The sequence below is a fragment of the Carassius gibelio genome, chromosome B2 (assembly GCF_023724105.1).
Source record: "Carassius gibelio isolate Cgi1373 ecotype wild population from Czech Republic chromosome B2, carGib1.2-hapl.c, whole genome shotgun sequence".
Classification (NCBI taxonomy): domain Eukaryota; kingdom Metazoa; phylum Chordata; class Actinopteri; order Cypriniformes; family Cyprinidae; genus Carassius; species Carassius gibelio.
Genome location: NC_068397.1, coordinates 21470654 through 21485134, shown reverse-complemented (window position 1 = coordinate 21485134; position 14481 = coordinate 21470654). Strand labels below are relative to the sequence as shown.

The 14481-nt window shown below is 35.1% G+C and overlaps 1 protein-coding gene across 2 annotated transcripts in view; it reads right to left on the bottom strand.

The window, feature by feature from the left end:
• The window catches only part of LOC127951229 (tenascin-R-like), a 139209-nt gene that overhangs the window by 14662 nt on the left and 110066 nt on the right, over window positions 1-14481 (bottom strand). The window contains exons 13-17 of one of the 2 annotated variants that reach the window (XM_052549033.1): window positions 13388-13654; window positions 9485-9604; window positions 9254-9397; window positions 6620-6739; window positions 4563-4706 (exon numbers count right to left, since the gene is read on the bottom strand). In XM_052549033.1, coding sequence (XP_052404993.1) covers window positions 4563-4706; window positions 6620-6739; window positions 9254-9397; window positions 9485-9604; window positions 13388-13654 — 795 coding nt within the window. The remainder of the gene's footprint in view (window positions 1-4562; window positions 4707-6619; window positions 6740-9253; window positions 9398-9484; window positions 9605-13387; window positions 13655-14481) is intronic. The other variant, XM_052549034.1, reaches the window with a different exon arrangement.

The window sequence follows — 14481 nt, the reverse complement described above, 5'->3', positions numbered from 1 at the left end:
CTTTAGAAGTGCTCGATTTCTGTTATGCATTATTTGTTGATTTTGTTTTGTTTTAGTATGTTGTCACATGCATTTATGGCTGAGGTTCAAAACTATCTGGCTTCAGCAATCATGAGCAGAGATGGCAGGATTCACAGGGGTCTTATTCCTAGCAAATGCTACTAAGATGAATGGGAATGCTAACAGATTATAGCTATTTATAATATCCAAGTATTTTAAAGTGGCTTTGTTTAAACCTACAAACGACACTATTAGAGCATATTTACACTGATGACCATGCCCCACCTTTTTTTTTCTTTATCTGATGCTAATGTCTGTGTATGGTGTGTATGTTTGGAGCGGTGTCAGCAGCACACCCGCTGGAGGCATGTTAACTGGTCGCTAGCCTGAGGACAAAATAAATCACATGGTTGCGTGTAGTGTATGTTTCAGACACAGTGACAGATCCACTTCAGAGGGAAGACAATTAGTGTGTGTTCACCGGCATCCTGTCTCTCAACATGATCTCTTATCAGTCAATGTGCCACTCTCCCTCCAGCAGAGTATCAGCACACAACCTCAACACACACACATGCACACACACGCACGCACACACACACACACACACACACACACACACACACACACTACAAATGCTGATGCTTCTTTTCCATGTCTTCAAAAGTCATCATCTGCTGTCTATGTGCAGAAAACTAGATGTATTATTATTATTTATTTTTTTAGTTTTTTATTGTTTCCTTCAGTGGGTTAAAAAAATACAGCTCTTCTTCTCAGATCCTACCTCTCATTTTCTGGAACTAAAAGTATGACATGTCTCATATATGAAATGTTTTGTTGCACAGGCAGCTGAGACAACATTTTCATAAGAAAAATGTAAAACTCTCACAGTGTTATGGAGGAGTAGAAAGTCATTTCAGAACATATTATTTATTTTACATCTAAACATACATATGCAGTCAGACCCAGTATTATATATTGTCTATATTTTATATTATTGATAATTTTCTTAGAGGCTAACATCAGTTTTACATGTTGTTGAATTTGAATTGTATAGTAAAGACATTACAGTATAATGTAAAAAAAAAAAAAAAAAAAAAATCTGAAAACAGCACAACTGTTTTCAACACTATAGACAATAAATGTTTCTTGAACATTAAATGAGTATATAAGAATGATAATAAAATAAAATAAAATTTGCATTCCAAGATTAATTCAAAATATTACATTTTACTAAAAAAAAGTAGTTTAAAAAAAAATGTAAACAAAAAACACGTAAAAAAATCTAACCAACACAAACTGTTATACTTGTATATAAAATGCCTTATATATAGCCTATTATTATATTAACTGTTATATATATATATATATATATATATATATATATATATATATATATATATATATATATATATATATATATATATATATATATATATATATATATATATATAAAGTTTTAACAGACTGGGCTTAACATTCTGCCTTTGATTTCTCATACTTTAAACTGACTGAGCAGGCAAACTAGAATGAAATCCAACCAAGGAGAAAAGGAGAGAGATTCTCCTGTGCATATCTGAGGATCACATTCATATTCCTGTCCTCACCTTAATCTCTTTAACGATGAAGTTAGAACTGTAATCTAAATCAAAATGACAGACATCACTAATCCTGAAATAGGCAGGAAATTTGTTAGTTGTTGTCATCTTAATTATCCCCTTAAGCTTCCTTAAGCCTCCTCATAAATGCCAAAATGATGCATCTATGACACCTTCACCTCCCTCAGGATGGGAGCTGGCAGATTCTTAAACACCGCAGGATAGTAATTTCGGGCAGATTTTTCAGGCATCGCAGGCATTGAAACATTTTTATCAGAGCATGGCAGGATCTAAATCTAGTGTTATTAGGGCAGAACTGTTTCCGTATTAAATTGTCATTAAGTTGCCAAAAAAAAAAAAAGTTAGAAGGCAAATAAACACAGCAAACCTCATCAAGCGATTATCTGTCAAGATTCTGTACATCACTGAGCTGGCACTGAGGTTGCAAAGCCAATAGCCTGTGACACTTTTATGTGCAAATTAATTTCCTCTAAACAATCCAAACTAATGAAGTATTCTGGGAGGGCTGTTTGATTAAAGTTGAGGTCTAATGCATCTGAAAGCAGTCTGCCGCTCCACCTCCCCTTTTATAGATGAGCTGAAAGATTCAATGCAGAATAAAGCAGATTGAAATGAAACCGCTGCTTGTTCTAGTTCAGTCTTCTGTGTGGGAAAGACAGTTCGCCTCTCTCTGTGGACAGCCTCTGTGAGGAAAGATGGGTAGTGATGCTGATTTCCTCTCTGTTCTCACATGGGAATCAGAGCTTTGCTGACTTCAGGATTTTGTTACACAAACTACAAAAATAAAGTCACGGCCTTGTTTCTGCTTCGCATGAATCTCATCTCTGCTAAACTAGAAGAAGATGATAGTATAATTAGAGAAGTGCTTGCAGTTGTCAATTGGATATATAAGCTTGAGTGCTGTTTTACCAAATATCTTCACGGCTGCAGGTTATACGTAACCATATACAGTATGTTAAATATCAGCACTCTTGGGAAGCTGGTTGTCCAATCAAATTTAAATACTGGAACAATGTATACAGTACATGTAACAAGTTGTAGATAATACAATTGGCAAGTTTAACTTCTGCTTAACCAGTGTTTGACAGTCCTGCTCATCTCAGCACATTTTGGATGTCTGATTCAACTTATCATCTGATTAGTACAGAGCTCCATGACCTGGAGGCATTGTGAGGGTGCATCAGGTTAGTGAAACACCTTAAATGTAGGCCAGCAGCAGCAGCATTGAGAAACACAGCACTGAAGTGGAAAATACTATGATTTTATAGTCATAAAAACTTGTCATTCCCTCCCAGTATTCAATATATATGTATAAGCTTCTGGGTTCATTGACTGATGTACATTAAATAAATATCCCACTATATTAGTGCTACAGTTGATATGTTCCTTGAACGGTTTTGGGTTCTAAACTACTAAACTAGTTACTTCTCCCAGTCTGTGCATAGTTCTTTCATCTTACCTTAAGGTATTTTAAAATGGTTTCATATGTTTTTCTGTTATGCTCACCATAGCTGCATTTTTTTTTTTAAATAATAAAATATTTTATTTTCTATTTTAATATACACTAGTCAACATTAAAGAAAAAAAAAAACCTGGTAATGAAACTGGTCTCAAAATATTAATTGGGTCATGCCAAGAACATCGATAGCAATTATGCCAAAATTGGCAGAACTTCCTGTCTGCAATTTTGATTCATGTTGAAAACCTTTTTTTTTTCAAACTCCTCCTAGACAGTTGGTCCGATTTTCCCCAAATGTGACTCATCATCTTCAGACCATGTTGAATTTTTTGTCGATATACGAAACTGTTTTCGTTTAATGCATCAACGGATTTTCAGGAAAGATGCCAAACTGGATCTGAGACTATATCTCTGCAAAGTTTTGACATTCACACCAAACTCTGTATGTGCCATTGTCACCTCAAGCTGACCACACCACAAAACTTTGGTAACAAGAGTGATCAACCATAAATTAATGAAATATGATTCCATTAATTATGAAATTTCCAACTTTTGATTGCATTAGCCTATTGTAATGAAATTTAAATTAAACACTTATACCAATTATGCCATAGTAAGCTGAACTTCCTGTCTGCATTTTGATTTATTTAAAAAAACTATTTTTCAAACTCCTGAACAATTGGTTCGATTTTCGCCAAAATCCAGAGCATGGCCAGAGCATCTTCAGACTATGCTGACAAAACCTTTCACCAAATTTGTCCTAAAACCAAAATGCATTTTTGTCTTAGGACAACTTTTTTGATCCACTTCAAATGTTAACAACTGTATTTTAAAATGTAATTTATTGGTGGCAAAGCTGCATTTCCAGCAGCCATTACTCCAAGTCTTCATTGTCACTGGATTCTTTAGAAATAATTCTTATAGAATATGCTGAATTGGTTACAAACAGGAATTCCTTATTATTATCAGTGTTTAAAACAGTACTGCACAATATCTTTGTAGAAACAATGATAAATTTGTTCCGGGTTCTTTGATGAACAGCATTTATTTTTAAAAATATAAATCATTTATGACATTATAAATGATTTTACTGTTACTTATGGTCTTTTTTAATCTGTCCTAGCTGAATAAAAATATGAATTTCTTTAAAAAAAAAAAAAGGTACAAGAAAAAAAAAACTGTAAAAAAAAACAATGTTCTTGTCTTGACCTCTTGTATTATATAACCATACGGTTTCTAATATGTCAGTGTGAATGTCTCAAGTTTGGTTTAATCTCATGACTAATACAGTGATCTTTTGTTACTCTCTCTTTGCTCTTGGATTCTCCTCTGCTTCTTTCCCTGAGCTCTACCTTTCTCAGCAACTGGGGTAAAGGCCTTTAGACCTGTTTTGAGATAACGAAGGAAGTATAACTGGAACTAGGGGGTCTTGACCTCCTCAAGCCCCCCTGTAATTATAACACAGGGAACAGTGATGGAGTACTTACGTGTGACAAAGTTGGCAATGACTGTCCCACTGGTGAGAGGACCTTTAGTGGCATAAAGAGCCACTGAGTAGGTGGTGCTGGGGATGAGCTGACTCAGCTGGTACTCCTGCTTGTTACCCTCCACTAAGAAGGTGTCTGCCGTAACTGGAAAGATAACTTCCATTAGTACAGAAGCAAGTGAAGAATTGCCAGAGTTTATTTGCAAATGTTTTTGGATACCTATTTCATTTAAATTAGCATTTCAATAATTATGGGGAAAAGCATTATAATTAAACATAAATTTAAATAGTAAAAATATGTAAATATTAATGCGAACTGCATTGAACCACCAGCTACCCCTAATGACAATTTTGGTGTCTAAAGGAATGTTCACACCGAAGATGATAACTGTAATTATAGCTGTAACTACAAAGTTTTAATACAAATTCTAATTATGTGAGATTGTCTATTTGTGGGGACACTGATAGTTATGATTATATCGTCATATTTATAGTTATTGTTCTTTGTGTGAACTACCCTTAAATGTGCTTTTTGGAGGGATGTAACGATGCTCTCTGAGCTTGTTGAAAATCGATAGAAATAGAAACTGACTCTAGTCAGTTGAGATGTTAAACAATTTGTGATACATTTGGAGGTGGGGGTCATGGCCAGACTTACCATTGGGCTAGAGTGGGCTGCAGCCCATGGGCCCCGCCTTGTAGGGGGCCCCGCCTTTGCCCGTTTATGTTTGTTTGATTTGTTCGTTATTATACACCATTCAGAATTCATCAATTATTAGCTGCATTTCCACTGCGCACGCAAGCAGTGTTGCCAAGTCTGCTGTTTCAGCATAAAGTGGTATTTATGATTATTTCACATAGAAGAAGGATACTGAATCGCGTCTGCACCGATTAGTTTGTTATCACATGGCTACTTTAGCTCCATTAAGCCTTTAGCCCCAAAGAGCACACATTTATAAAGATAATTATAAATTCTCAAATGTTCACACCTCATTTGTTTACAGAGGATGATTTTATATTAATATATTAATGTTCCACTAAATTATGCGATCATCTGATGAGTTTTGAGCTATCTCTCTCGTCTTACTGCCTTTACACATAGTGGAGAAGATATGTCATTAAAATGATTTTATATATATATTGCAATAATTTAATATCTCTATATTAAATTGTAATATTTAAACTTAAAATTTATGCACAATCCATCTATACATTTTGTTGATAGTGATTTAATTTGATTGTTAATAGCCAGTATGTCTTTTTATTCGATTTGATTTATTGATTAAATAAGAACCTGAATAATAACTTTTTTTAATACTAATAAACAAACATCTCGATTTTTTTTTCCTTTCTCAAAGTTATTTCAGGGTTTGGATCTCTCAACTGAACACATCCTTATTATTATATTATAATTAATATTTAATATTACATTTAAACTTTGTCTATAGCCTACATGTTGCATATTAATTTTACTGTTTATGAAACTTGAGTGAATCGTCACATCTTTAATGATCTCAGAAAAATTGTAGGTGTGACCATATTAAACTAGTCTGGGTCATATTTTTATTTGTTTATTTATTTATTTTTCCCTTGCACAGATTTGCTAATGATATGTGAGGATGCCAAGAAACTGGTCCATCTTGGCATCTGCCTGATTTGGCTATAGCATCTACCAAGTTACAAATGCATTAAATGCAAAAGTTTGACTGGATGTGCATCTTTGATGTAAAAAAAATAATAAAATAAAAAAAAAATTTCACAAGAAGGATTTTTTCCCCCCTTTTAACAAGTCGATAAGCCAATTCATTTTGCTATCCCAACTGTGCATGATAATATGGTTAATTGTATTTTATTATTGCCATTTAGCAAGACCCATTTGCATATCTACATTACTTTTTCCCCGCCGCACACAGACCAAATAGCAAAGCAGCAAATATCTTTATCCAGTGAGAAAATAAGTTACATTTAATTTTTTATTTATGGCTGTGGCTTTTGGGATGTGATTTAAAGAGCAAATGATGCTGATAAATGATGGACAGAGAGGTTGTTTTCACATACCTTGGTTCCTGGTGAGGGTGAGCACGTAGTTATCAACACTGGAAACTGGGGGGTTCCAACGCAGCAGAGCCCCCTGAGGTGTAACATTCAGTGCAGTGAGCTCCATGGGCATGTCCATAGCTGTGTGGAACAGAGGATTACGTGCAGGTTAGTTACAGACAGACAGTCGGAGATAAGCTCAGCCAAGGTAATTGGCAGCAGTCTCATCTTCACCTTTTTTTTTCTTCCTATGCAAACGATATTCACCGGCAATTTAAAAATAGAGCACCTCAGCAGCTTGGAACTAATTTGTTGTGATTATCTGGCTGGAGAAGATCACAATTTCCTTAATTAGCTGGCATCGAGGGGGAAATTAGACAGTCAAATGTGTGCAGAGCTCATTCTCAACAGCATTTCTATGCAAGTGAGTAATGAGAAATGTTGTTCTTCATAATCCTCTATCCATGCTGTGACTTTCACAGATGGCCTTTATTTTTTCAGACAGGAAAAATCGCACTCTCCTCTTAGCACTATGGCGTATGTCCTCTTGGAAGAGGTCAGTAGACTGTAATCGCACATTACCATCTTCCCATCCTGTCCCATGTGCATTTTTGTTCTGCCAGCCTCTCTGGCCATAGCCATATCACTTCTACAGCTATAGAGAGCTGACCCTCCCATTAGGAATGACTGACTTTGTTCCAAGAAATTCTAGGCCTCTCACAACCTTCCAGAGAAGCTGATCTCCACTGCCTGACAGCAGTTCAGAGGCAAAATCCCCCAATTCCCCATCGCACATTCCCCTATCTCTGCTTTACCAAGTCTTGACATGCCCTACGCTGACAGACTAGGAGGAGAATATCAGTTTGCGCTTATGCAGTGAACGTGAACTTGATGATCCTCAGCAGGTCATTAGCCAGAGCTGTGAACCAGAACATAGCTCTGAACCAGATCCATCATGTCTCATCAACCCCTCTTGTCACCCTTTACATAACAGCTGAAATAAGCATCAATGTTTTCTATCTCCTATTAATATTAAAATGTTTTCAAAAGAGGCATTTTTAAAGGAGCCGCTTGTCACTTTGCATTGTTACAGCATTGGCAAGATTGCTGTCAACACGAGCAGCTTGAGACTGTTTGCCATATTTTTATTAGCTTTGAACAAAACTGGCAGGCTTTAAGCTGTGATGGGGAGTGTAGCTGAGTTTTGATGTATAGGAAAACACTTCCTACCTAGTTATTAAGCAAGTTAGTAGTGTTTAAGCAAAGGCCAGCATCTGTTTATTCTATTGTACTGCATCAAATGATATGACTAATTAGTTAACTCCCTACACTCGAGACATAGTCTAATTAATCAATTTCAGTGATATAATGCACAGCTGGAACAAATACTGCTATGTGAGATTTGTCTATTAAGACACAAGTTAAATATCCCTATATTAAATCTAAAGCACTATTCTATTCTGAAGATAAGCTTTTTACATTAAAGCAATACACTGAGAACAGGTACACTTGGCTTTAATACCGAGTCTCTTTCACTAACATCATAAGTGCTTATTTGTGACATTTGTTAAATATTGTTTTATTTATATTTATTGTTACATTTTATTATAAATAATTATAATAATAATAGTAATAATAATGCACATTTTATTTATTATTAATTAAAAAAAAATACATTGATAAGTATTTTTATTGGTGCTGGGCAATGATAATTGCAATTAATCGCATACAAGTTTTTTGTTTATATAATATATGTGTGTGTACTGTGTTTATTTATTATGTATATATAAAGACACACACATAAAGTATATATTTGGACAATATTTAAATGTATATATTTAATATTAATATAATTAATGTTATATATATAAATAAACATTTAATAATATAAACAACACATTTATCTTATATACATGCATGTGTGTGTATTTATATATACATAATAAATATGCACAGCACACATATTACTGTATGTACACACATTTATTTATTTATTTTGGATGCAATTAATTTTAACTAATTATATACATAGATATATAACATAATATAAATAATTATAATTATATATACTAAAATATATTTCATAGATGCACAAATATATTTTAATAACAATTAAAAAAAACATTCTACATATTCACAAAACAATCCACTAAAATAAATTAAAAACTATTTATAATAACCCTCATTTGAATAATAAACAGCAGGGTAGAGACTTTATGCACAACATTTTCTGCATTCTGTACCTTGTCTGTTCATTTAAACACGAACACTTGTCCACAATTAGTGAATGAGACAAAACCCATAGTACAAGCTCCCTTTCACCGCCGTGCGGTGCTGTTCAAGTAAGATGGCAGGTGAGCCATCTCTTCTGATCACTGATTCCATTAGTAAAATTTCATTTCACTTCTGCGAGATGGCTGGCAGCCTCCCAGAGGACGGGCGGAACGCACAGGGTGAGAGATGGTACTCATCACATGGTAAATGATGTGCATCATTCCTCAGACTGTCATCCATATTTCTATCAAATCAAAGTTCTGTGACGAACGAGGCTATATGAGAGCACATCCTTCACAAAATACCAAAAGATATTTCCTAGGGTAAATTAGAATACTTGTCTGCAGGTTGTGCAGTAGTAACAGAAGAGAACAGAAATACCTGTAAAGACAGTAGAGGTGATGACCTTGCTCTCTTGGCTTCCTCTCACTGCGTTCAGCTTGATCTCGTACTCCGTTGCTGGATGGAGGCTGGTTAGGGTGTAGTTGGTGATGTCATTGTCAATCACCACATTGTCCATCCTACCTGTGATGACAAATATTAATGCTGACTTATTTGTCCAAATAATTTGGCCAAATTAGACATGCTTTAAATATAAGGCAGAGAATGTACCTTTTGGTGATTGGTAAGACATTTTATAGTAATCAAAGGGTGCGAGTGGTTGGATCCATGATATGGTTACAGATTCCTCTGTGACGTACAGCACACTCATGTCTCTGGGAGGGTCCATACCTGCATTATGAAAAAAAAAATAGTATCTCACCAAATCAGCATATTACAATGATTTCTGAAGGCTCACGTGACACTGAAGTATTGGCTGATGAAAATTCAGCTTTTCCCTCACAGGAATACATTTCATTTTTTAATACATCAAATAGAAAACGGTCATTTCTCATTGTAATAACTTTTCACAATATTACTGTATTTTTGTTCAAACAAATGCAGCCTTGGTAAGCCACAGAGACTACTATAATAACATGAATAATCTTACCAACTTTTGAGCAGTAGTGTAAGTGTATCAATAATGTTGCATTGACTGTAGAAATTCACTATTATACATGTATCAGACTGTTAGACATGATTAACATATTCCTGAAGTAAAATGTCCAATGAATGGGGGCTACTGAGATAAAAATGAGTAGTATTCAGTTGGTTATGAGATCCCAATGTCTTCCCAAATAAAGTCACCCAAATATATTGCATTATTGATTAAAATATTTGGTAACACTTTAGTATAGGGACCAATTCTTGCTTTTAACTAATTGCTTATTAGCATGGATATTACTAGCATATTGGTTGTTTATTACTACTTATAAAGCACAATCTATTCTATATCCTTCTATTCTTAACCCTACCCAAAAACTTAACAACTACACGACTATTTATAAGCAGTAATTAGGAGTTTATTGAGACAGAAGTCATTGTTAGTTAATAGTTTCTATTCTCATGCAATTTATTTCCTATTTCTGTTTGTCAACAGCCCTAGAGAGGAGGAGTATGAGTAGTGGACACACGACACTCTTCACAAGGACGTTTGCATTGTTATTGTCCGCTGTTGTCCAGCAGGGACTGTTTCATGATTTGTTTATCTGTCCCAATAGCACTTAGCATTGCTAAAGTAAAGGTTACACTGCCCCTGAAAACAGTTTAACAGACTAACAGTGGTTCTGGAGCATTCTGACAATCGAGAGGGAAATTAACTGATTTACTCTTGCCATTTGTGACGTGGCCAGTCCTTAAAGCGAGTGAAAAGCCATTCAAACCTCCCATATTCATTAGACTAATGCATTCAATTCATAAACTATGTGTGGCAATTCATAAACAGGTTGTCAACCTCATTTAAATGCTTTCAGGGTAAAATATTCCTCAGTAAATGAGTTGTGATTATTCATGTATGCATATCTTAATTTATTTTCTACTCGGCAGAGCAGTCAATAAATATATATCCAGAATTTGTATAAAGGGCACCAAGAACAACTTTTTTTTTTTCAGCCCGTCTCATCTGCATTTATTCAGTTTCTTATTGTTGAGCATATGGTGACCTTTCTTCACTTATGTTAATGTAAAGGAGTGTTAATGTGTGAAAATATGGTTTCTAACTAAAACAAGAACATGCTGAAAATGTACGAAACACGTTTTAAGCTAACAGGCTTTATAAAACACTGACAACAGGTGCGAGTGCTTAAATAGCTCATATACAAATCACGTCATTACAATAATAATAATAATAATAATACGATGCAAAGTAAAAGTTGAAACTTTTTATTTAACTAATCAAGCTGCTGTGCAGGTGGCCTGCTGTAGAGTTAATTTCTGTTTAGAAATAGCTCCGAGACAATATCTCCTTTGGCAACTGCAAATATCAGTTCACTGACAGAACAGCTGAATAATTCTTGACACCTCCACATTGAGAGAGAGGTAATTAGGGGAGGATTACACACTGTTGAATTAATTGAGACACAAAAGTGTGAAAAATGTACTGTGCAGCTGTGTGCAGGAATCATAATGAGAAAATCCAGCAGGTATAGACGAGATCTTGTTCTGCGCACACTCGCACATAATTGTTAAGTAACTAACAAAAATGCAAAAACCTTTACCCAGTTTAGGGTAAAGCACAGTTTACCCAAAAAATGAAAAATTTGTCATCATTTGCTCACTCTCCACTTCTGTAAACGGTATAGTCATAATGTTTGGCTACCAACATTCTTCAAAATATCTTATTTAGTGCTCAAAAAAACAACAACAACAACAAATATTTTTTATACAGGTTTGTAACAACTTGAGTAAATGGATTTCGGGGTCAACTATTCCTTAAAACAGCACCCTAGGAAAAATGCATGTTAACTTGTTTTATGATTTCTCAAAAGAATCAACACCACAACTCAGACTATTAATTTAGTCAAATTTTTTCCTTTTTTTCCTTTTTTCCATTTGCATTATTTTCAGAACAGCACTTCAGTGTGAAGTATAATTTTTATTTTTATATTTCCTATTGAAATTTGCATATTCATTAAGCCTCTCAATTCTGTTAAACGTGCAATAGGAGATCTTGGAAAACATTAGCCTGATAGCACTGAAAGCGAATGTCCCAACCCTCCCTGAATGCATTTATGCTCACAGACCAGAATACCAGAGACAACATTACTACAATATGCTACATCCCCTGCTCAGGGAGTAGGGAGCAATGAACACGGTGTAGGGATCATATCGATTTTAACACAGTTCATTCACATAGCTCGAGTTGGTAATCTGAATTGGGTGTGTTAACTAAGTGAGACATGCAAAATATGTGCGCGGGCACTGGAATTAGGAACCGCTGGGCTACATCATGTGTCAATCATCAGTGAGAAAACTTTAAAAGTACTCCAATATCAGGAAGGAAGACCAGGTTGTTGATGCTTGTCTGCCATTCTAGCTCTGTCTGCACAGCGTGCGTGAATGCCATCCACAGAATATATAAATACAGATAAATAATTTTGAACCACTTAACTTATTGATTGCTATCTGTATCTGAAGGAGACTTTCAACCAGTATAACAAAAAAAGTTTCTGAAGACAATCACCTATTGAACCTTTAAGCCAGAGAATTTCATTCACATCAAATAATATGTCTTCCCAAGTGGTGGACTTAAGAATAGAACAGCATGAATGCTGAATCCATGAATGGCACAAATCTAGTTAAACATCTCTGCAGGTCTCTTTTATTGCTCAGAGAAAAGTTACTTTGTCATAAGGCTGCGGCTGAACACTTTTCATATCTCGAAAGAGATGAACTCAACAACTGGATTCAGAAATGGAGAATAGGTGAATGGAGAGCAGATAGGCCACCAACACAAAATAGGTTTTCACAGATGACTCTATATATAAATAGCAAAGTCATGATAGTTGTGTGAACAATGGCACGTCCATGACATTTTGCGTATCCAGTTCATGTATAATCTGCTGCTCCTTGGCATATTTTGTGTGCATATGTATGTACACAATGTACAATCTGTATAATGTGTATTGCTAACTGTAAGTATTTCTACACGGTGTATCCTGAGTATATGTGTGTTTATATTGCACATTATCATCTGTATAACTCTGTAACTATGTCTTTATTTAAATTGTTTCTGCACTGTCTGGAGCACACTCCCAAGAATTTCACTCACCAAGGCACATGTGCTGTGGTGATGCGACAATAAACATGATTTGATTTGAACAATTTCATAAATTGCACTTTGTGTGCTATGTGCATTACAAACTCAGCAGCAGGTATCAATTTGATGCTGTTTGACAGCATGCCATGAATATAGCATTACTTCAGTTTCTCCATTTCAAATGCTTTTGAAACCAAACTGAAGTGATTCATGAAAATGATACATGCATGAGGTCCAGAAAAATATACAGTCTGTTCAGAAAAGTGTTAATTGTTTTAAGTGCACTGGTGTAAAATCAACTGAGAAAAAACTGTTTTTAAACATTAAAATAAGAACATTCAACAACCTCAACCTTCAACATTCATTAGAATTAATACCTGTTGCGACTGAGCCTAAAACTGGCTTTGAGGTCACATTGCCGTGCATGGTAACCAGGGTAACAGTGTACTGCCTGGAGGGCAGGAGACCTGTGAGTGTGATTCTGGTTTTGGATCCATCTAGAGCAATCTCAGAATCATCATTGGAGTCCAGAGCATTGTAGTTCAAGATGAATGCGTCAGCAGGCGGTGCCGGTGCACTCCATGCCACAGTCAATGAATCAGAAGTGACATCAGAGAAGAAGAGCTGCGTGATAGGGCGGAACCCTGAAATTGAATGACAACATCTATATTACGAAATGCTGGCTCCTGTGATTAAAGATGTATTAGCTGATTGGCACATCCTCACAGGAAGGAGGAAAGAAGAGTACAAGAATGAAGAACAATGAGGTGGTCGGGTGAAGTTTGCAGAAGAGATGCAGCCAGTTAGTAGATATCAATCAAATGATGGAAACTGGATGAAGAAAAGTGGAAAATGGTGGTTGAATATGATAAAATCTTGAAGATAAAGTCTGAAGAGTTATTACTTTGATTGAGTTAAATAACAAATATGAAGTGAAGCAGAGTTTGAGGCTCACAGCTGCAAGGGGTTCTAGAAAGCTTCTGAAAGAAATGTTAAATTAAATCAATAAAATTTGTGCCATTAATCTAATGTGTTCATTTAGTGCATTCATGAAAAACAAACAAAAAAAACAAAAAACGTTTTAATCAAACCCTGGCTGTTATCTACAGTAAATCACATAAAATGGGATTTCTTGTTTTTTTTTTTTTTTTTTTTTTTACTACTGGAGCAATTCAAGCACAGAATTACAGTTTTCGTACTGCCACTAGCACCAACACACCTCGCCTAACACACTACTGAGAGGAGACTGAGCTATTCTCACAGGGTGCGCACTTGGAGTAAAAAAAAAAAAGAGTGCAGAATGAAACCAGAAATAGAATGAGATAGAAAACAGAGAACACAACTAATTTTTCAAAGTTGCGCTTGATATGCCGTCATAAAAATAAATTACAAATTTGATTGCGGAATGTGGCTTGTGTTTAATGATGTTAAAATAATTTATGTTTTGGATATTCAAAAATGTTCTCTTCTT